General features: G+C 42.6%; 1 protein-coding gene across 1 annotated transcript in view; it reads left to right on the top strand.

Annotated features, from left to right (window-relative positions):
- The window catches only part of adam12b (ADAM metallopeptidase domain 12b), a gene marked incomplete at its 5' end in the record, with an annotated part of 44,204 nt that overhangs the window by 14,387 nt on the left and 5,302 nt on the right, over positions 1–24,515 (top strand). Inside the window, 10 exons of the mRNA XM_084561073.1 lie at positions 6,530–6,707; positions 9,586–9,675; positions 11,511–11,706; positions 11,814–11,922; positions 12,367–12,565; positions 14,519–14,596; positions 16,489–16,597; positions 16,982–17,120; positions 18,859–18,967; positions 20,846–21,097. Of these exons, the coding sequence (XP_084417199.1) occupies positions 6,530–6,707; positions 9,586–9,675; positions 11,511–11,706; positions 11,814–11,922; positions 12,367–12,565; positions 14,519–14,596; positions 16,489–16,597; positions 16,982–17,120; positions 18,859–18,967; positions 20,846–21,097 (1,459 nt within the window). The remainder of the gene's footprint in view (positions 1–6,529; positions 6,708–9,585; positions 9,676–11,510; positions 11,707–11,813; positions 11,923–12,366; positions 12,566–14,518; positions 14,597–16,488; positions 16,598–16,981; positions 17,121–18,858; positions 18,968–20,845; positions 21,098–24,515) is intronic.

Genomic DNA, 24,515 nt, shown 5'->3' with positions numbered 1-24,515 from the left:
ATTTCCATTTTTTTATACATGTTAGCGACCTGCTTTGACCAGATGCCTTCAGAATGTTAAAGACGTCGTTGTGAAGCAGTGAATCTCATTTGACTGTGTGTTTGAGATACTCTCAGCTTAGACTTGCTAATGGAGGAGAGGACAGGCTGCATCTAAATGACGTGATTATCAGTGACGCTGCCAGCTGCAATCAGGGCCAGGGCTCACAGAGAGAGATCCGCAGAGAGGTGCTTTATGCCTGAGTAGACAGGCAGAGCGAGGAAGCTCTGGTTTCATTTGTCTTTTATCTCCCCCAGTAGTGAAGCACGCTGGGAGATAGAGGTGAGAGTGAGAGGCAAACATTAAAAAGATGACTATGAAGGAATTATTTGGGTACACGTGGAAACCTGAGATGATCATATGAGCCTTAAAGACCGACCATGAGAGATTTGTGTGTTAACAACAAGTGGAAGCTTGGAGAGGAGCCGTTTACATGGAGTTTTTGAAGTGAGGATGTCTTTTAGAAGTTGAGCTAAGAGTTGCGTCATGTGAACGTGGGGAGAAAGCTCACAAGCCCTTCCCTGCGCCTGCACCGGGTAGAATGATGAAGCGCGGCGGGGAGCTATGGCTGGACTTTGAGGCCAAGAGGTGAATACTTTGTCAAGACAATATGAGGGAGCCTGTGACTGTTGTAATTTTCTTGGCAAAATGACACAGTGCAAGTGAGGTGAGAGGGTACAAAATGTCATTATCTGAAGACATTATGCTGCCGAGAGGAGAGGAGAAGCTGGTTGGAGTTCTGTTGTGTAAATGTTTGCTGTAAATTTAGCTCGTGCGGGGTTTTTTTCTCCATGATATTTATTCACCATAGGCCTCTGCCAGTGTTGCTGCCTAACATTTGCAGAAAGGTCAGACATGTCTCTCCTGCTTAGCACGTCAGTGTGTAGTGCGGCTTAGAGAGCAGACGATCTGGTGTCAGTCAGTGGGCCTGTACAAGCAGGATAACCCTTCATAGCCATCATGTTACCAGGGCCTCTATTGTCTACATGCAGACAGAGGTTTCCTCATCTTCACTGGTTTCAGGCACTGAGCTGATCAGGCAGGAATCATCTGCACTCTACAAATGAACTCCACTAAATACTTTGTTTCTGCATCTCAGTACATTGCATGCCACTATAGGAAAAGCTGCCTCCTTTCCATTTCAGCAGGCTCCGCTTCCCAGCCTGAGCAATTTCTGTAGCTTTAAAGTGGCATTTGACCACCTGGAAAGTGCATGAGAGGTGCAGCGGCAGGGGGTGGAGACTAAAAGCTGACAGGTTTCAGCACTTCTGGGCAATATCATTGCTTTCGGAAATGTAGAACATTTGGTTTATCTAAGTCTTGGCTTAGTTTTTGTATTTTTTACAGACTTCTAGTTCTACTTTCCTCAGCACACGATTTGGACTTGTGTAGTGCCATACTGTATGATAGACATTTACTGTCCATTATACTGAGGACGCAGCATCACAGAAAACAAGATGATTACCCTGAGCAGAGAAGAGCATTAATGAATTATCGGTTTGTTCGTCCGTTGATGTTTTTCTGCCTTTTAAAATAACTGAATGAAAATGGTATCCGATATTATACCTGCAGATGTTTTCTTTCTTTGTGATGCAGCAGCCACATCAGCCGACACATTTCCCTCTGTCAGAAGCACCAATTTATGAGGCTGCATGTAACGAGATTAAGATCTTTAACAGCGTGTGTTATTCGCAATTAAAATGACATATTCGCCCTTCAAACTGTAACGACAGCCCGAAAGGGTCCATCTAATCAGTTTTGGTGAAACCGTTGTGCCGAGCCAAATTAGTTCCACGCCGGCAAACAACACCTGGAGAGGGTGTAGGGTTTTAAACCAATATTGTCCAGGGAAACCGACACTCTCTGCTCAGCTAATTTCCTGGACGGTACAGCAGCCTTGTGGTCTCAGCTGCAATAATACACACCTTTGACGTGGATCTATTGCAAAGAAAGATCTGTACCTACAGTACATGTATAGAAAACTGGTGATGTGAACTTATTCATTGACCTTCTTACTGCTTGGAATGGGTTCCTACGCGAAGACACAAGTTACCGAATGTAAATTGTAATGTTTAACTAAGGATATTTTCTCAGATTTTTGCTTTTTTTCCAGTTATAAATGAGACGAAATAACCCATAACCTGGATTTGAAACCTAGTTTTTTACTTTTTTATTTTAAAGCTCAGTGCTCTTAAGCTTTATCACATAACAAGTGAACAGTAATTCAGAGTTAATTACAGTTCTCCTGCTAAAAGTCACAGGCATTCAGTCAATGGCGCGCTTAAAAAGCATCGCAACAGATTCTGTCCTTGACTGGGCTTTGGTGCGTCTGGACAGGACTCTGGTGCGTCTGCTCATTGTCATGACGAGCTGCACCAGGCAGCAGGTGACGGAGACATACTCACAGCATCCCTGGGCACCCTGTCAGGCTGACACCGCATCTGTTACCAGGGTGGAGTGGGCAGCTGTTACCTGGAGGAATGTCAACTGCAGATTAACAGGGCCAGCTCAATTATCAAAGCCCTGCTGATGCACAATCACTGACTGGGCGTCAGTTAAGGCGAGATCATTTACAACGGCTGCTTGGTGCCCACCTGGGTTGCTCGAGGTGGAGGTGCCCTTTACTTTAAACGGTCAGGCGTATCATTTGCAGAGCACATCTTGCGTAAAGTTGTGTTAAATTGGCCTAAATGTCGTTTCACTTATTGCAAACCCCACCAACGAGACTTTGATCATTTATGACTCGTGTTTACTACAATTGTATTTTTATTTTATGATCGAACCATTGGGAGGACGGCTTTTGGGATTTGTATGCCTTTTCATATCTTTATTTATGTATTTATTTATTGGTTATTGGTGGAGAGGGACATAAAGTAATAGGATGAGGGAGAGGCGATGACATGCAGCAAAGGACGGAGGCTGGATTCGATCCTGCGGCACAGCAGTGATGACTAAAGCCTCTCTTAATGTGCAGTATATTTTAGTGATGATTGTAGACACATGCTTGGACAGGATAATCCTGCAAACAGGCCAGGGATAGTTTTGATTTAAACTCAAAGGAAAAAATCGGTTACACCCTCAAGACTTTAACGTTAACTTTTGCCTCAAGCGGCGTATATCTGTATACATACCGATGCCACTCAGATGAACTGACATATTGCTTTTAGCATACACTGATCTGGTGCATGTTGCTAACACTTCCCACGTGAGTTTAATTTCGGTCCAATGAAACCTCCAGCTTTTACCATTAATGCCAGTTTATTAAGAACAGACTCTGTTTATCCGTCATTCACTTTCCAGTTCTCCTGAAAGCATGCCTGGTTGCAAAGTCCACTGTTGTGTGACGAAAGTCAAGTGGACACAGACTTGTCGCTGATGACGTCACTAATAAAAAAACACAGTGGAAAGTAATGCTTTGCAACAATTATATCTATATTCTTGACCTGAATACATGCAGAGAGCAGACAACTAATGCGCTACGTACTGTGCGCTGCAGATATGTATAGCCTGTATAAAAAGAGGCTTCCACTCAGCACCATCTATAGCATTTAATAGTACTCCGCAGCATGTTGTAAGATGGGATAGTGTAGCTGCGTCAAAAAAGTGGTATTTCTCTGAAGCCTTCTCCGTGTACTGCAGCTAAAGGTCGAATAACTTTGACAATGAAATTCCCCATCAAATCCGCCTTCTCTCTGTTGCCGCAGGCATTTGGTGAAGTTGTTAACTGACTGCTGACGATTGGATTTGGACCGTTCCTCTGCTAGCGTAGATGTGCACCGCAGTAGCACTTTTGCTGTATTTCAGGACTGACTTACATATTTTGCATGTGACGGCAGCATGGTGTTTTTTTCCACACACTTGACGAACCGCTGCTAGTTTGGTCCAGTCTTCTCCGAGGTGTCCCACATTGTTCAGTGACTAGCTGACATGATGCTTAAAGCGTCATGGCACAGCAGTGAAGTCAATAAACCGACTAGTCGACTCGTCTGTACAACCCCCACTGTGTCCTGTTATCAGTGGAGGCCCATGCTGTTTCCAAGGGGCTTGGTGTGCTCTGTGACGTAGCTCCATCTGCATAGTCTGTCTGTCCTTGATGTTACGCACAGGCCTCGACACACAGGACGGCAGAGCTCTTTTCCTGTGTGCGTTTCAGGGGTTAAAAGACCATCACAGGGATTATGTGAACTGACAAGGGCGGACAGAGACGGTTATATTGGCTTCTGGTCAGTGAAAGATAAAAGCAGCAGACATTCAAAGGTGGACAGTGTGAGTTAAGAGGATGCAGCGGTTTCATCCAAGGGCGGCCGTTAGAGGAGGATGTTTTTCTGTGTTCTTTGGAAATCTGTGTTCCTTCGAAAAAAGAAAAAAAAGAAGATTTCTTTTCCATTGAATGCCTCCACCGTTATCTCCAGCCCCCTCAGGAGGAGATTCACTATAGTCAACTAACAGCAGTGAAATGTCCGTGCAGTTGCAGCAGCCAAATCCCCCTTAGGCAAAGGCAAAGCATCACACATTGCCCCCCCCCCCCCCCCCCGCCTCTGTCCAACGCCAGGCTCCACAAACATATTCTGTGTAAGGTTGAATTTTCACAAATCTGCCCTGTCAAGCCTTGAGCTTTGCAGACAGTCTCCACGCCCCGCTGCGTTTGAAGACCCCAGTCAGTCTATTGCAGCATAAGTACGTGTGTGACATGTTTCTGTCTAAAGTCAAGCTTCTCAAGCATCCAATGCCAGCTCCCTTTCTCTGTGCCATGTCTACCACTCTTCTCTGCTTGCTGTCACTCCCTACTACCCCGCGTCCCCTTTTTTGAAGCCAGACTATGTCTAACTGTGGCTATGTGAGCTGTGAGATACACATTTTACACCCCAACGCCCACTTTTCTGTAAATCCTTTTGTGGTGCCGTGATTGTTTGTTAGCTGGCTTGAAGCAGCAGGTAAAGGGCTTGGGTTATGTTGCCGTCGCATAATGGGCTGCAGAGCCACATCTCCTGTGGCGGGTGTGTTATGCTTCCAGTATTTTGTGGATCTCTGATGAGGATGAGCACAATGGCAGGTTCAACAACATTCCAATAGGAAGCCCTGATCGCTGCACAGTATTTAAGCAGGCACATTTGTAAAATGGGCTAAAAAGACTAAACCTGGTTCTTAATACACCGATCAGCCACAACATTAAAACTACTGACAATATAAAAAAATAACATTTACCATCTTGTGCAATGCAGTGTTGATTTACTGTTTATTTAAGAAAGGGACAGTGCAATTTCATAGAACACATGATTACACATGGTTAAAAAAGCCAGAATTAGCCAGAAGGCTAATTTTCATCTGTAGTCCCCTGGCCATGATGTAAAAAAGGCAATAAGATGTTCTGCTGGGAAACTTTTGGACCTAGATGTTTAACCATGGACAGGCCCATGGATAGAGATATGTGAAAGTCTTATCGCCTCTCCTGCGTACTAAAGAAGAACGCAGGATTGGCGTCATTTGGAGGTCATTTGTCACTTGTGCTACTCTTGTCCTTTCCTTCCTGCTTTTGGGTCACCGGTCGTTCTCATTTTTTAATGTTTTGCATCACTACGGCATCATTTTACACTTGTTGTTTAACTCATTTGGGTCTTTTTCTTTCTTTGTTGCGTCTTCATGGTTGTTTTGGGACCTGTCAGTTCTAGCTAAGCTGAAAACTTTCTACCATATTTGTGTTTCATTCATGATTCTTTCCTTCTCTTTCGTCTGTTCCGCTGTATCTCTTCTTGTCTGCACGTTACTTTTGCTACTCACTCTCCGTCTCTGACTACCTCTCTCTCTACCTACATATCTCTGGTATTCGGTTTGTTGAGTCGCAGTCCATCAGGAGGACCGTTCCCTCAGGCTACACAGCTGTTATTGGCACATCGCAGAGTTTCATCTTTAAAGTCATAACATTTTCTTCCTTTCAATACGAAAATCCATTTCTTTCCTCACTAAATTAGTTAGTCAGCACTTCAGGTGAGCGGTACCAGGGACTGAAATTAATGCGGTAGAAATTACATGGTTTCAGGCTTGCTATTTTATCAAGGTTTCACGTGCACACATGCACAAATCATCCAGCGCGCTATTCCTCACACTCTTCCCTCCAGTCAATTGCTTAAAGTGGCCCTCTCTAGCCAGGATCTGGCTCTTGAAAACGTAGCTGCCAGACAAAATGTTTCGTTGAACATTTGAAAGCCCGTTTATGTATTGTGTAGAATAGAAAATCCATTGAACTGGCACTCATACAATGTCAGTAGACCATTAAATTTGTACAAAAAAGGCCTCTTGAATGAACCGATTGAAGAAAGCTTCCAGTAAAAGCTCAGCCTGCATTCTTGCCAGCAGAATGATTGAGTTCACTTTTCTTAAGATCATTCTTAACAGTAAAGCCACAAATCAAGCAGGACTTTTTTCTGGCGTTTTCATCATCTCTCATCATTCCCCAATTTCACTCAGCCTTGTTCTTCCTGCCCTGTTGCAGGTATCCATTCCCGACAGTTTTCAGTACATGCAGTAAGAAGGATCTCGCTGCCAGTCTGGAGAAAGGCGTGGGCATGTGTTTGTACAACATGCCCGAGGTCAAGGTGCTCTATGGAGGACAGAAGTGCGGCAATGGCTACGTGGAGGAAGGAGAAGAGTGTGACTGCGGGGAGCCAGAGGTAAGGTTGACTGTAACAGGCCTTCATGCTTACCTGCTCCAGTGGAGTGGATCAGTTCCTCCAGTGTTGTTATACTAGGCTGCTCTGTATAACTTAATGTGAAGCAGTGCGTAAAGAAAACAATTGTTTTCAGTCAGCATTTCCCTGGATAAAAATCCATTAGTCAGGTTTGACAAACCGAGATTCAAAAAAATTCCATTCTCCAATACGTCCACAAACATTCTCATTTCTACTTCCAATGACTACCTCCTCAAATCAATATGTTCATACCTAAAACTAAGGGAAGACTGAGCAGAAATGAATAATGCATCAAAAAACAACACTATTTGTGCACTTTTCTAACTTGGTATTCCCTTTACAAAACTCATTCTCCAACAAAAACAATGCTAACTGTCCTGTAAGAACCAGAACCACTGGTCTCAACAGCTCACTCAGACCCCCCCCTAACAAAGCACAACAAACTTTGAGTTAAACTTTCTCTTGACATTGACATTGTTATTGTGACTCTAAAAGCACCAAAACCTGCTGTGCCAGGCAAAAATCTAAGAGCACAGCAACCCACCCGAGGCCTCCGATATAAGTGTTTTATTTACATCACACCGCCTCTCGAGATCCCACATGTGCCGAACAGGGCTCTGACAGGCCAGCGCGGTGATTTCATATCCTTGTTGAAGGACCATTAATCAAATCACTGTCCAACTGTGTGACAAAGGAAACAAACAGAAGTGTAAACGGGGTCGAAGCTGAAACGAGCTTTCTTTGGCTGCGCCATCCAAACAAATGAGCACGCTCTGATGCATGCTTGCTTTGTGTCTCGCTCCCACAAACAGCGGGACGCCCCTGGGAAGCAAAGTGAGAATCACATGTGGGAAGCAGGTGTATCAGTCAGCTGCAGACAAGCCAGCTGCATTTCTCGTGTAAAGTCCAAAAACAACTGAATATTATCGCTAAGAATCTTTCACAGTTTTTCAAATTAAACAACATAATTGCTCAATGTGTAACATTCACATTCTCACATTTTATTATCTTCCCCCTTTCCTTATCGTGTGTGTGTATATATATATATAAAACCACTGACCGCAGAAGCAAATAACATTGACCATCTTGTGACAATACAATGTTCTGCTGGGAAACTTTTGGACCTGGCATTCATGTGCGTGTTACTTAGACATGTACCACCCACCTACACCAGAACAGACACCCCCACCCCATAGCAATGACACTCCTTGATGGCAGCAGCCATCCCCAGCAGGATGCAGCCTGACACAGGCACTCACACAAAAACATGAAAAACAGTACAAGTTGTTGACCTGGCCTCCAAATTCACTAGATCCCAAACTGATCAAGTATCTGTGGGATGATCCACAGAGGCCCCTCCCTTCAACTCATAGGACCCAAAGGCCCCCCACTAACAACATTCTATTGCCAGACACCACAGGACACCCTCAGAAGGCCCATGTCCATTCTCTGATGAGTCACAACTGTTTTGGAGGCACAAGGGAGACCAACGCTATGTTAGGAAGGTGGTCATAATGTTATGCCTGATCAGTGTATATAAGTTTGACATTTCCATGCAGGTAAAGCCTGCAAACCCCAAAGATCCAGATCAGTATTTTAAACATCAAACATTTTAATGGCAACCTAATTAATATTTACCTCCCGTAGCAGCAACCTGAAAATGAGATCAGCAGAAGATATGAAATCCTGATAAAATGCATTTGATAGATTTAAATAAGAAGGTCTGCTGAATTTTGTATCTCGTTCTTCAAAAACTATTAACTCTGGAGATCTTAATGTAGAGGTATTAAGCTGGTAAGCTTTAAGTATTGATATGATAAGCATAAAAATTTAACCCTGAGAAATGAATGATGATGTTTTAAGCGAGGTTGTTTCTCCAAAGAGGCTGCAGAGCTTGTTGAACTACAAATACTCAGTTGTAGAGGGTTGTTACAGAGTGATGTTTATTTCTCTCCCAAATTATATTAGTGAGTTTTTTTGTTTTGGTAATTATGCTGAGCTGAGACTTTAAACCCGACTGACTCAACAGCGCGTTTGATTATTTGCGTGAGCGGTGTTATGACTGAGCGCTCGGTCATTTCGGTGGCGTCGCTGTGTTTGACCACCAACGAACCAACTGTATGATTTAGATTTGCCAGCTCCATCTCTGCCAACCTCCCCCATGATGTCGCCGCACGGGCCCTGCGTGTTTGATCCGCCGACCCACTCTAACCAGCAGATGAAAGCGACCTTTTCTTTCCTCTCTAAACAATAGGCTTACATCGGAGCCAAGTGGTAAACAGCCAGACTCATAAAACCACGTGTCCACTGATAATTAGACGCCCAGCGCTACAGCTGCGTCCTCTGCGCAGCCTTCAACACGTGTCATTAATTGTGTTGTTTTCTGCATAATTCATTGCAAAGCTTGTATAAAACTGATGAGTGTCAGTGGCTGATAAAAGATATCTTGTTGTTTTCTACCGGCTGATCTTGTCTTTATGGTTAGGTGTCTGCAGACTTCAAATTCCACTCCTGCTCTTGGATTCGATGCCCCGATACTTGACACATCCTTTTTCTGTGCTACATCTGATTTCTATCTCGTGCTCCTCCGCCTCAACCAGATGCCACTTTTTTGTGTCATTGCATTAAACACGCTCCTCTTTACAAAGGTCTCGAGCGTTGCTAAATCCGAAACATATGAGCTTCGCTGAATGTCTCCGCTCAAAAGTTCTGCCAGGTCACTGCAGGAATCCCTGGACAGGAAGCCTGCTCCTCTGACCTGGAAGTCTCAATCTGACAGGGACCGCCCGTCAAAGGATCTTAAGGGTTGTGATCATGTCCACATGTTGCCAACTGTTTTGTTTTCTCTTCCTCGTTTCAGGAATGCATGAACCCGTGCTGCAACGCCACCACATGCACTCTCAAAGGAGACGCTGTGTGCGCCCATGGACAGTGTTGTGAAGACTGCAAAGTGAGTTTTCATGGACTTTCCATCTTTTTTTCAATTTGCATGAACTCATATCATCCTAATAGATTAAAAGGTTCTAAAACTGTATTTTGAAAGATTTAGTCTTTCTATAAAACTTTCTGAAACTCTGTTAAATCACTGTGGAAGGTTATTACGGGGCTCACAGTAGCGTACTTGTGTATATAATTCAATATCTCCAGTACGCTCCCACTTAGCTATTAGAGTTTAATCATCTTCAGCTATTAGAGCTTGAAGATGATTAAATGCACTGATTGTGTTTACAGCTTTGCACTAAACCATGTTTGACCTCACAGCACGAGGCCTTAGCACTGTACAATGTTCTGTATAAACTACTGTAGAGTCTTATATTGTAGGTCTTTTCAGGGGTGCATTGCATCAAACCAAGCAATAGTTTGAGCTCCCGAGTAAAAAGAAAAATGAGAAAACAGACTCCAGGATGGCAGCTTCTTGGCATATTTTGCTATGACCAAGATGAATCCCTGTAAACCTATAAAGGCCCTACAGTGCATAGAGAATCCTCCACATCCCTCTGTAGCGGCCCCCCTTTTATCTACCCCAGGACAGATTTGGCTAGTTTAGACTGCTGACGCGTGTGCCACTCAATGTCTTGGCTGTATACTGTACGTATGGTCAACAGTTCAGTTTGAACTTGTCCATGCAGTTTTACATTTCAGTGTCACATTGTTCCCTCCCAGCTGCTTTCTGTTAACGGCATCACTCACTTACTGAATCAGCACAAGGTTACATATGTGGAGAGAAGTGTGTTCATCTCAGAAGTGCTGCTTTGTTATTTTCATATCCACTAAGAGTATAAATAACCTCAGAAAGTGGTTACTTGAGTTCATTTGACATTATTCGGTTATAAAATGTTTTTAGGGATTTGTTGGTGGTATGAGGCAAAAGAAAAAGATCTGCCTGTACAATAATTATCTCAACAAACATGTTCCTCTCTACAGTATGATTACACAGCAAAGCTCTTAGGATAAAGGATGTGAAGAAAAAGAAGTTAAATTAAAGTCTCTCTAAAAATTATGTTAGAGCATTACTAAGCCATTTGCAGATCATTCTTCCCAGTCTCAGTGGTCGTTATTTAAAGCTTTATCAGCAATGGCAGTTTTCATCAGTGGTGCATTTTGTATTCAACTGAAAATACTTTTATTATTTTTTATCGTGCTGAACCAAGCGGGAACCTCCAAAGCTGAAAAATTAAGTACGTACAAAAACTGCAGTTCCTCAAATGGCCACTTGAGGCTCCCTCCTAAGGCGAGTCAACACCCTTTGACCTCCATGTCAATAAATACCCAACCTTACAGCAGAAATACACATGTTGGTACTAAACGAGTTTTGGTTTGGGGGTACATTTTTATTCAACTCACTCATTTAAATCAAGGCTAAATGTTATGAATAATTAAGAGCATGGCCGCTTTGAGAAATTGATGAGTGCTCTCACGGGTCACTAGCTGTCTGCCTAGGCGTCACCTGCCTGCCTCAACTCCACTCATGCTCCATGTCTTTGCCCATTTTTGTAAAAGAAAATGTGAATTAGGCAGAGTCAGGCACTCTGAGTTTTTCTCTTTGGGGGATGTCACTCACTCAGTGCTTCTAACCAGCATAGCTCCCTGGATAGTAATGCCCTCCTGTCCCCTTCTTAGGTGAGACTGAAATATATCTACAACTACACACTCTCACAAACCATTTGTAACAGTCCTGTCATGTCTGCATTATGACATAATGGAACATTTAAAAGATGAAGCCGGCAGTGTTGGAGATTTTGCGTGAAAGGGGGCTCGGTGTAACTGTCCTGTGTTGGTTTACAGCTCAAACCTGCTGGCACCCTTTGCAGAGAGTCCGGTAACTCATGTGACCTGCCAGAGTTCTGCTCTGGGGCCAGCCCTCACTGCCCGGCCAACGTTTATCTGCATGATGGACACGCTTGCCACAGCGTTGAAGGCTACTGCTACAATGGCATCTGCCAGACTCATGAACAACAATGCATCACACTGTGGGGAGCAGGTAAATCAGTGGCTACTGATAACTCAAGCTGTGTCCAAACTCTCTTATAAGGGAATCCCTCGGTTCATTTTGTTGATTGTATTTGCCTTGTTTGTCTTTGTGTGCAGGAGCAAAGCCTGCGCCGGGTATCTGCTTTGAGAGAGTCAACTCGGCGGGGGATCCTTACGGGAACTGCGGGAAGGACTCCAAAGGCTCCTTTGCCAAATGCGATGCAAGGTAAGACTCTGCAGCTGCACTGATGTGATAGAGGTAGAGAGGAATTACAAAACGCAACTAATTAGCTTAAATGGTGTCATTAGCAATCATTATGTTGCAGAATCTGACGGGGGATCTTGAAACAAAAGTTTACATGGCTACAAAACATAATTTGAGAAAGATAGCGGCTAATTCTGTCGAAGAAAGCATTCATGACTAATTTCATGCTATTCTGGTCGGCTAATTGTTCTAAAGATCTTCGCCCTTTGGGTGAATTCTGTAATCAAGCTCTTTGTTAATTGATGTAATAGCTTTAATGACCAGAGGACTGAAGCACTGCAGTTCCTTTCAGCACTCTTTCATCTTCCCACTTACTTATCTCTGTCTGTGATTGAAAGGCCAGGGATGGGTTTTTTAATTGCGAGTATTTTAAGTGTTTGTGTGGCGTGGGTGTATTGTACACAGGGATGCCAAGTGTGGTAAAATTCAATGCCAGGGTGGAGCCAACCGGCCAGTGATTGGAACAAACGCGGTGTCGATTGAAACCAACATCCCTCTGCATGAAGGAGGCCGTATTCTTTGTCGAGGAACCCATGTTTACCTGGGGGACGACATGCCTGACCCTGGACTCGTTCTGGCTGGTACAAAGTGTGGAGACACCATGGTGAGTGATCAGTGCATCACTTTAATGTAAAGAGACTTAATTCTTCTGTAAGACTCGACATTAAGTCTCACTTATGCACAGTTAAGTCTTCATAAAATGTTATATAGACTAGACTGTATAAGCCCCTGTCATCCTCCTGGCTGTTATACGACTGCTCACAGCGTAACTCTTAGCTTGACGTAGCCGTTTGCTTGTTGTTTATTGTCCTATAACCGCAGCACGGAGCTTTATTAGTTGTCTTCTCTAGAGATACCAAACGGCTGACAACTATATGAACTCCTCTGGGCACTGAGCAGATTGCACAGAGAGATTGCCTTCCTAAAGAAAATGTCTAATAAAGTTAACTCCAGAGTGAATCCAGTGATCCATTTGTACACATCCTGCTTTAGGGCTGAACAAACCCTTAGAGCAACCGGTTATTTTATTAAGTGTGCTCACGCCACACCGGTGACATCAGTCCCATCTTCTGCCAAGCGTGAGGCCACTTTCTTTTTGCCGGAGCCCTTGCCTCATTAATCGTCTTTACAAGATCCGCTGTCGGGGTAAAATGCATGTGACAGCAGATGGCATGGGGCCCATATGGACAGTATGACCAACTTAACCTACTATTCATTATCAGTAAGCTAATAGTTAAACATTCATTTTTTAGCAACTCTTTAGAAGGAAAAGTCTTCCGTATTTGCAATGTCTTCTGCACTCCACCACATGACATTGAGCCTTTTCAGTTTCCTGCAATACTAAGAAAATATTACCTTAGTTTTGACACATGACTTGGAACCACTGACTGTATATACAGTATAAACGGACAAACCTTCTGCAACGTTACTCATAGGTTTCCTGAGGAGTAATTCCGAAGCTCAGTGTGGTTGTTCTGGCTGGCGGCGTCTTGGCAAATTGGAGCACAAATGTAGCTGAGGCTGGTGGGTGACACCTAGACAGACAGCCTTAATTAAATTGGCATACAGTTGTCAAAAGGGCGGAATAGCCACAGAGACTAAGTCCAGCTGCGAAGGTGGGTATTTTTACATGGAGGTGGTCTATGAGGTTTGATTAGCTTTTGGAGCCAGTCAAGGAACTGCAGTTTTTGACACCTCAGCCTTGGCTACATCAGAGCTTTCCAGCTGGAAATTGGTTGAATGTGTGAGGACCAGGTTATGGTAGAAAATAACCTGTTTGTACTAAGCAATCGTTTAAATATGAAGATAAGGAACCTTGCATTATACACCACCTTCCAACCTTTCAACCGCTCTGAGCTTTGTGTGCTAAATTGCCCTCAGCCAGGTTAGCTCGTCTCCAGGCTGCAGTCTCCCGGGTCACGAGTTAGCTCCACACGTTATCTTCGAGTTCTTATGGCTTGAATGTGGGTGTTTGTCACGGGCCCTTGTTGTTCTCAAAAAAAGTTTTGTATTTTCCATCCTAATCAAGATAATAAGTTGGCAGCCCACGTCTCGCACAGCGCTGGCAATTTGAGGGAGATGAGTGCGCATCACTGCTTGCTTAATGCATGCCTTATTTTCTACATGAAAGCAACTGGCAGCTTTGTTTTCCAGTCTGTTTGTTCTGAAGGGTACGCAGCATATTGAGCCTATTCATCTTTACCTCCTGCACTGCATTAGGGTTTGTGTTTGTGCGGTGCAGCCACCTGAGTGGCACTCTGTGCTTAAACCTAAAAACAGAATTTGTTCAGTACACCAAACATCACTTTAGTAGTTGAAAAAAAAAAAGTACTAAATATCTGCATTAATTTATTTATTTTCATTGTTAAGGCATGTTTTTTTGGCAATACAAGCAGGGGAAACTGAACCTTTTCTCCTTTCATGCTACTCGAACCTATGCTTGAACATGTGCCACGGAAGTATAAACACTTCTTTATTCTTGCCGTTTGTATTCATCTTCATTGTCTCTCTGGTTCTGTACCACAGAAAACGTTTAGTGATGTTTTTGTCTTTATAGGTGTGCCTGAATCGGCAGTGCCAAAATGTCAGCGTCTTCGGCGTGCATGAGTGCTCTGGGAAGTGCAATGGACGTGGGGTGAGTGCAAAGTACCTATTAGCTTAATATTTAACGTTAAATTATGCACTGCAGCTTCACAGAGCTAAAAGCCTTTGAGGACTATATTTATCCATTTAGTCACTTTTCGACCAGCTGAACTTCCTACCCTGTAATTGCACAGCAACAGTGTATTTACAGTGAAGCCTGTGAGTTATGGCAGCTGCTCCTGTTCTGTACAATCAATCTTCATTGTCTTGCTGAGGTTGAATCAATCCCATTTAACAGCGTCATTTAGAGTCTACTTAAAGTGTTGTCCATCATCTTTTGACAATAGCCAGAGGATGGAGGATACAGTGCAGCACGGCAGAGGAAACCACAATGGTGATTCAGTAGAAATCACTTTCTGCTCAGAACTTTTAGTGTCTTTAATCAATAATTCAGTGAAGGGTGCTTTTATGTTTTTACTTTACCGTTTAGTTCTGTGAATCAAACACTTGCAACGGGCTGGATTAGCTTCAAGTTGCCAGCGATCTGCACCTTCAATTACGGCAACTTTAGCAGAGAAATCAAAGCTGTGATCGTGAAATCGTACTCTACGTCCCTTTAAGCTTTTTAATGCTCTTACAATTCATCAAACCTCCCTGAAAGAACTTAGCCCGTCAATATGAAATAACATTGTTGCGCTCGGCAATAAACTAAAAATAATAGCTCTCTGTCTGCTGATTGGCTTCCAGCAACAACAATAAAAGAATCATATTAAAAATGACTTTGGAAGGGAATTAAAGAGGAGTGTTTTCCCATTAAGTTTGTGGACTTTAGCTTCCCCCCCTGCTCAAGTGTCTACCAGAGCAATTTGTCTGCCATTTTGTCAGACACGTTGCAGAGTACGAGCCCTGACTGGAAGAGTAATAATTGTCTAAATTTAGTTTAGTAGTTTAAAGGATATTGTTTGCCTGCAAGTCAGCTCGCTTTATCTTGCGAGGCGTTTATTGACTGTACGCCGGGATATCCATTTTTCAGGTTAAAAGCACATTATAAACCCAGATCAACTACTCATCTGCTAAATAGATCAAAAGGGGAAGTGTAATATCTCCTCATATATTAAACACACAGAAACAAGAAACTGAGCATAGAGCCTTATGTGTGCACCGAATATGACATCCAGTGACTGATTGTGTTTCCGTCTTATTACCAATTCAAATATATGAGATGTCCTTAGACAGTATAAATTATGTATTGCTTTTACAAGTGAGCATCCAGGGGATGTAATTTATCTCTGTAGTTTTAGTCTGCATCTTCAGCTCAGTATAATTTTAATTTTAAAGAATCAGGATTGTATTCACATTTCCGTTGTTTTTTTTTTGTTGTTGTTTTTTTTTGTTCTAATCCTACAAAAGAGGTATGACAAATAGATATTTTGTTTTCTCAGAGGGAAATGGTGTTTGCTCAGGTTGTATTATAAGAACATTTCTCTTCATACTAATATAAAACTCCAGCAAATTATACCTCCCTCTGAGGCTCCGAGTGCCTCTTAACCCTGTCACCCGGTGTGAAGGAGTGTCTATGCCCTTGAGGCAGGGAAGGCGCTTGACTGTACGTCTGTGCTAAATGTAAATCCCATACAGCTGCACAACTCCCTCCATACTGTACTTCCCTCCTCCTCCTCCTCCATCCTCCCCGCAACTGACAGCTGGACTGTGTTACCTCACCAGGGGATCCTCCTGGATCGGACTTTTGCACTGGAAACCTGAGGCTGTGCAGGATAGACTCTGCCGTGCACATGTTTAATCTATTATAAATCTTAGAATGCACACACCTACACATCCACGGTCCTCTCCTGTTGAAATGCAAACAGAATGAGAGGTGGTGGTTTATTATATTTTGCTGAAGGAAAAAAAAAATAATATACAGTCAAACTACCTTGTTCACAGGTGTGCAACAACAAGAAGAACTGCCACTGTGAAGCACACTGGGCCCCTCCGTTCTGTGAGAAAGCCGGCTTTGGCGGGAGCATCGACAGCGGGCCAATGAGACTGGCAGGTAGTGCGGATGATTTAATCTCTGTCCTCACTCATGTAGACAGCGAGACAACAACACTAACTCAGAAAAACACAAGAACAAGCAGCTCCACCAGCTGCGCCTTGTACATCTCTTTCTTGCAGAGTCAGTCCTGGATTGATGTGTAGTTTGGACTTGAGTAAAACTTTCCAAGAACAGCACAGCTCCCGTTGCACTCAGCAATACATTACACCGTACAAACCGCACATTTAAAAACAAAAAAAAAAGAGTAAAGAGCAGAGAAATGTGAACTGTGTTGCTGACCGTGGCCTAGCTGTAACGGTCTTCATTATGTCCTGTCATCGTTCTGTGCTGTAGATGTGCGTGTGTGTGTATTAATGTGCGTGTTGTCATATGTGGCATCAGCCGACAGTGTGCTCATCACTGTGGCAGTCCTGGTTACCCTGGTCAGCCTTCTGGTAGCTACAGTAGTCATCTTCCTGAAGAGGAAGACTCTGCTGCGCCTGCTCTTCACCAGTAAGAAGAGCACATTGGAGAAACTCAGGTAAACCCCAAAAAAGAAAACAGAAACGATCGGCTTTGTGTGAGGCAGATTAAAAACTAAGAAATTTAGATTAGCCAATTAAAAGTGTTACTCCCAGATCTCCTGTATAATTGTTTATTTGTAATTTTATTCCGTTGCTTGTCATTAAAATCTCCATTTTCTTATAGAAAACAATTTTTTCCTGTTTCTAACAATGAACTTTTTAATTAGTAGACACTCTGCTTTTATTTTCAAAGACATGCTCGTTACTTTATAAGAAATTACTAAAAATAATTCATGAATCAAAGGGCCTGTTTTCTGTCGCTCATGCAATTAATATACTGACACTATACTGTATGACCACAATATAACCTCCAACTGCATTTTGACAAAATCATCTTAACTGGGTGGAGTTTGTCTGAGGTTTACTAGAAGCTCTGGAAAACACTGGTAACTGGTACTGAAATGATTTTTTACTTTACTATTTCAAATATCAAGGAAGACCTCTACTTAAAACTGTGCTTTTTTTTTTTTTTAAACCATAAAGTCCTAAAATCCACAGTAGCACCTTCTAATTGTCAAACAGCAGATAGACGTAGTGAGAAACAAGCTAATTAAACTGTAGTGGAATATTTAGTGGCTAGAAAGCCAGATGTATCTTTTCAGAGTTGGAGGAAACCAAAAAACTGAGCTAAAACTGGGTGACTATTGGACTTATATTCAACAGTTGGACAGAAGTTTTCTTTTCATATTGAAAGGTTAATGCACATTTAAGAACGCATCTGGTTAGAGCTCCGGGCTAAACGTGACTTTTTTTGTTCACATCGCCATATTGGCAGGAAAACTCTGAGCAAAAATGAATGGCGCCAGCGCTGATTTCACACACACTCAGAGTTTACTGCGCACTTTAAACAGATAGAAATCGACCAGTACAAGGCAAAACTCAACAGATTATACATCACGGACCCTTATCATGCCCCAGGTGTGCTTTTTTCAAGCATTTAAACAGCCTGCGCGGATAATGTTCCTGACCTGTAGTATCCAGACACATATATAACTACCTCATTAACTTTCCTTCGTCCTACTCCAGAGAGTCACTGAAAGCATACACAGAAGAATTTTTCTTCTTCAAAGGAGGTTCATGACAGTAAAGCAACTAACAAGTAACTGTTTAATCCCGCGTTTCTTTCTAGTAGTTTTAGTGCTGAATGAGCAACAACCCTTTGTAATGCACGTTATAAACATTAGCCTGACTTTCTTTTATGAAAAGAAATCTGTTGGACTTCGTGTTAAAAACATGCTAAATAAACAAGACATTACACTTGGAAAACGCTGGATTCTGTACCTGATGTAAGTGATTGTTACACAAGCGAAACCCGTTTCTTGAGGGATCGTGCTGTGATTGCCGGTGCAGGGTGACATCAGCTACTGGAGCTCTATTGTTACCTTAATTATTAATGACAAAATGAGCAAGAATCAAAGTTAGAGTTCAGAGAAAACACATTTCGAGAACATTTGAGTCTTGATTAATGTTTATGCTCAATAACTTTAAGCTCTGGCTCTCTAATCTAATCTGCCTCATCAGGAATCTACTACTGTTGTTGGGTGACATTGTGTTGACAGATGAGTTGAGACAAGCAACATTTTAAATAGACGGAGAGAATATGTTTGAAACATTTTCCTACTATATGTGAACATACCAGAAATGTATCTTAATGAATGTGAAATGATCCTCTAAGTACTTTTGTTTTGCTCTTAGATCTGTGGAGGCCAACAGGCCAACTAGCCCCATCAGGACTGAGTCCATGTACCGACCCACACCCCAGCGCAAGCCTCCACCCAAACCCTCTGCATCCAACATTTATAAGGTGAGTCCCTGCGTCTTATTGTATCTCTCAAAGAACCTGCGGTGTGTGTGTGTGTGTGTTGGTGTACACACCATTTGAGTCCTACTTAATGACATTTTGGTGGAGCCCTTCGTCATGGTTCCTGGCTTGTTGACAAAACAAGATGACAGCGAGCCTGGTAATTGATTCAGCCTCACTATATCTCCCTCTCTCCGATAAATATTAATTACAATGCTATTGTTGACAAGACGCAGAGAAACTTTAATTGAGAGATTATTCCATTTAAATGAGACTCAGGATGTTGTTATTTGAGCCACTTCAATGTTTGTTTGTGATATAAAAAAAAAAAAAGAAAGAAATCTTTTATGAGAGGGGAGCAGAGCTGATTGATTCAGGCGGCGGAAGAAAATAGGTTTTGATTTGTTTGCTGGAAACGATAAGCACAGTGAGATTACCTATCATTTGAGTTTGTGTGACAAAATAAATTCATTTATATGCATGAGTGGGAGCGTGTGGATCTGATTGGTGTTTGCGCTCACCTGTATCTGAAGCAGCCGCGCGTTAAAGTTCTATCTAAAGTCTTAACTGAGTGGAAAAGTTCATCCAGTTTATCTTTTGTAGTATACTACACAGCAGAGTTTAAAACAGACCGTCCGCTCTTATCGTTGTGACTCCTTCAGCAATCAATGTCCAGATGTCCGCCGGCATTGCACCAGTTCTCTTTGGATACATCTGCATTGTGTGTGTGTGTGTGTGTGTGTGTGTGTGTTGTTCAGCAGCCAAATCCTTTCTGGCCATTTTAGGCGTTATTGGTTTGTTCTGGAGCGGCGCTCTAACATCTGTTCACGACGTCACATCTAATAATGTTTTATGATCGATTTCGACGTCAGCTTTTTCACACCATCGAGACGTTTATGACCAGAGTTTTTCTTTTAATGCGTCCACTGCACATCTCAAGCTATTCAGTAATCCGTCGATGAAGGCGCTTGGTCATCCAGGACATTGTTTATCTAAGTATTTAAGACAAAGCAAATGGACCTGCTTGCTTGCACCTCTCACCCAAAAGGCTTCTTCAGTTCTAAACATATCAGACAGTGGGACTTACGGGCTTTCTAACCCTGTCGTGGAGTTCGTTTACCTTACTGTTGTCAAAAGCAATAAGGCTTTTCGACCCGGAACAATCCCACAAGAGTTTTAAAAGCCCAGGACTCCCACCTGTCTGCTTAGAAATGAAGGAGGCTCATGTGTGACAGGTTTTGGCAATCGTTACAGTGGACCAGATTTCAAACAATCAGCAAATAATTTGTTTGGTAAATCTAATAATCACTTCATCTGGGTGTCGGGATATAGAGCGCATCAGAGAAAAGGTGTGGTCGGCCCAAACAGATGCAAACACTCCAACAGATAAATTTTCTCCTCTGATGATATGCGGCCCTTAATCAGAGCTGCTAATGAGTCTGCTTGGATCCACTCAGGGATAAACTTACACCCGCTGGCACCTGGGTCAGTCTGTTGAGATGGTTTCGTGTAGTATTTTTATTCTGATTGATGTATTTGTCAAATAATTAAGAAAATACTATTACTAATACCATAACTTTTAAATCTAATGACACTGATATGAGACTCACGCCTATACAGCCTTAAACAAACACTTTAAATTATTTATTCATGTAAAAATCTGTGATTAAAAAATAATAAATTTAAATCTTAAACTGTTTCAGCAACAGTAGATTGTCTTAGGCAGAGACAATGGGATGTGTTTTTCTTTCACATAATCTGTTATATATGTTGCAGGTGTTTCAGCGTCAGGGTGCTGTTATTGTTCATGCTGGATCACTATGAAACTGTCACGGCTCACCGTAACGTATGGCAAATAACTTCCTCTCGTCCTCTCCTCAGTCGTCGCTCCTGAGCGCAGAGCCTCTTCTCCCTCCGCACAACTTCCACTCTCACAGCCTGCGCAGACTGCCCCTCTACCAGCCCCTGCACATCAGCCAGCCCATGCCGGTGTCCCTGAGCGTGGGCCAGCCCACCCTGCCTCCTCTGCCCGCTCACCATAGAGTCCTGGCGGCCCACGCCTCGCTCTCGCCGCCTCGAGTGCCACCCTTTCTCAGTCTGCCGCGCCATCAGCCCTCGTACCCAGCGGACCAGGTTTGTTTTCCAAAACCATTGATGAATGCTTTAATTAAACCTCTGCAGTGATGTGACTCCAGAATACATTAATGCTTCTTTTTTTTTAACCACAGCTTTAATGTAGCATATACAGTATATGGCATGGTCCATTACAGTCAAGCTGTGTGTATTTTACTGTACATTACGCTTGAGTATTTTCTTAACCGTACCCCAAGTTTCTGCATTGATTTTCTGTAATATCTAGCAACAACCATCAGTTTCATTTTAGAAAAGGGTGAAAATAATCTGCTGAGACCTGAAGCTTGCAGAGAATCCGTGGCGTTTAAGGACATTCTGACATATTAGATTTGAGTCACCTGGAGGAAAAAAAAAAACTTTCTCAGCAGGTGAAGGTTGCCTAAACTGACAAAACTCATTTTTCTAGGCAATTTAAAGCCACCTCATGCATGCTGGGTTAAAAACAGAGTTTGAAAAGTTTGTTTTTGACCTTGGTTATTTTGTCCTTAAGTTAAATCCTTTATTTAAACATACAGTTAGTGATTCCTAAGCAGACTCCATCTACTGAGGACAGTCATTTGGTACAAACCCCAGAACAGCTTTGGATATTGTGCTCAGATTACATCTGTATTATAAAAGTGGATTTTAAAGTCAAACATTGCTTGAACACACCGATTAAGTGTTTCTAAAAATGCCACATGACAGAAATATACTATATAAGTAATAAATTAAGTAGGAGAAAGTTTCACCATGATGGATTACAAGTGTAGATTTTTGTCTGATGGCTTTCATACCATCTTAAAATGATCATAAACCAGCAGACTGGAAAGCAGAATCAATCTGAAAAGCCTACGTGCCCCTTAAACTTCATCTGCAGCGATGTAAAATGTATGCAAATCGCAGTTAATGGTCTAAAACTTGCACGGCCACCTGTACGGTGATTTTTAAAAAGGTTGGAGCGGAGTACCGGAACTTGCTGCATTTCTGCACTGCAGTCGGTTCGCTTGCCCACATATCGACAGCGAAATTCAATCTGTCTCCTGCCATGTGACCCAACTCCTGAGTAAGGCGCAGCTTTCTGCTGAGTCGGCAGTATTGGATGCAGTGGAGATAGTAAATCCATCTGTCTGCTCTGGCGGTGGATCCAAATCCCGGGCCTGTTCCTGTACCGGCGCGGCGGGGAGGGCTGCGCTGGACGTCGACACTCAGTGAGCCGCGGCGGGGTGCGCGGCAAATTTGCAGATGTGTGCTGCTTTGTTTTTTTAAGAAAAATAGGAAGACGTTAGCTTTGTGAGAGGACATTTTTCTTCCTACTGGAGAAAGAACATAACATATTCCCAGATGTGTAGCCGCACCGTGACGGTCTTGGAGTTAAGTATGTAGCTTATATACTTCCCAGCAGTTTTTGGCTTGTGACTGCTCGAGTCACATTTCACATGTGTCTGAATTGTTAGCAGGTCAAAAGGAGCAATTTGACCTCTGATGCTTCTATTTAAATCGATGTTTGCGGTCCAGAAAAATAAAATGAATGGTCACAAAAAACAAAGATCAGAAGAAATTCAAGACAGAGTTTTGTAGCCAAACTTATTTTTCTCCGCCATTAATCATCTCAAGACAAATTAGCTTCATTTAGCAAACCGCTGGAGGGGCCTAACACCGTAATCACATAACTATATACAGTATATGAATCCATTTGAACAGTTTTATTGTTTCTTACTAATATTCTATATTGTTTTCAAATTTATTTAAAACTTATTCCATCACCGCAGCAGAAACACCACCACTGGATGTTTTATGTGGTGTCATTTTACCCGTGATTGCAATAAACTTGTGCCAACCAAAGATGTACTTTAGCTAAAAATGTCACTGTTTGCTGTGTAAATTGCCTTCTCGCCGCCTGCCAAAACATTGAAACCCAGCTAATATCCGCAAACTCAATTCGCTGCGGTCAAGCAGATGGAGCGCGTCGAGACGTCACGTGTAGGTCAGAACCGGGGGAGAGGATTCAGTCGAGATTTAATAGCAGGCCAGCAAGGACGTACAGGACATCAATCCTTAAAGAGAAAGTATTACGAGCCTATTGTATGCCTTGACACAACCTCACCTGCTGTCTGTGCCAATATGTCTCGTTATAAATGGCTTTTTTATTTTTTTCTTCCCTCGCCGCGTTTGTCGTCGTGCTGACTGCACCCCATTAGTATCAAGGTGTTTCCAGGGGAATAAAGTCCGTCTTGCATTTATTACGATGAAAATAAATCCGTGCTGGAGCAGAACATTTTCACAAAACAGACCTGTTTGTTATTATCTTGTTCGGCTGAAGGGAAAACAGATATCAGATACCTGTAGAGTCGAATAAATATGAAGCAAATAGGCTCGCTCTAAAAACAGACCGCAGCACCACCGTGCTGAGGAATGGAAATCGGGCCTTTCCAAAATGTCATATTCTTAAGAACTTAGAGAAATTGTTTTGTTTTTGGCAAGATGACCGTGCATTTTTCAGTTCCCCTGGCGGGTTTTGAAAGGTGCTTGTAAGCCCAAGGCTCATAGATCTCCCTCAAGCTGCAGAGGACAGTGCAATACTTCATTTTGAATTAAGACACCAAGACCTCAGTTACAGCGTGAGGTTTTCTGCCAAGAGTGGCATTAGAATGCACATGGGTCCTGGATTACTCTTGCATTTGAGTGGATGCATCTGTCCATTTACATCTTTATTTTCCCCTTCTTTAAAAACCGCTGGAGCTACTCTTCATCTAAGCTTCGATATGTAGGAGTTTGCCAGGAGGGAAAGTGCACTTAAAGTATAAAGATCACAGCGAGCGGTGCGCCGTATGTGGAAGTCTGTGAAATACTTTGTTAGTTTCAGTTAAGACTCACGCAGATTCCTCTAATGGAATCACAGAAACATCCCACTGTGTACGTTTTATTACCCTCAAACTCTTCACAAGAACGTTCTCCACATGGGACAGGGAAGCAGATTTAAAGTAAAGCAGACCTTAAATGCCATTAACGGAGCTAAATCTGATTAAAGCATAACGTTTTAACCTCTTTGGGGCATTTCTTGTTTGTAACTGGATGTGAACGGCTTTGGGCGGATATCTGCAGAGCACATTCTTGAGTCGATTTCTCTCTCAGTTTATTTCTCAACTGCGGCGCAGCTTGATTAATTAATATTATATGACGTGATAAAACGTTGCTTTTTTTGTTCTAACAGCTTCTGACTAACTGAAAGTCATCCATAAAGCAAAAAGAAACTGAAAGCATACTAACTGTGGCTGCTCAGATGTCAGTGTTTACTGTACTGGTTGGATGGTTGTGTATTTTTAAAGGGGATTGTGCATTTTATAGACCAAAACAATCATGATTTAATCAAGAACAAAAGCTTCTGCCCTGAGTTTTTAACCCGAACAGTACAACTAATCTATACTGTTTCAGTCAGGAG

Source organism: Chelon labrosus (assembly GCF_963514085.1).
Source record: "Chelon labrosus genome assembly, chromosome: 15".
NCBI classification, from domain to species: domain Eukaryota; kingdom Metazoa; phylum Chordata; class Actinopteri; order Mugiliformes; family Mugilidae; genus Chelon; species Chelon labrosus.
The sequence above is the reverse complement of the archived record's forward strand: the minus strand, read 5'-3'. Positions and strand labels throughout refer to the sequence as shown.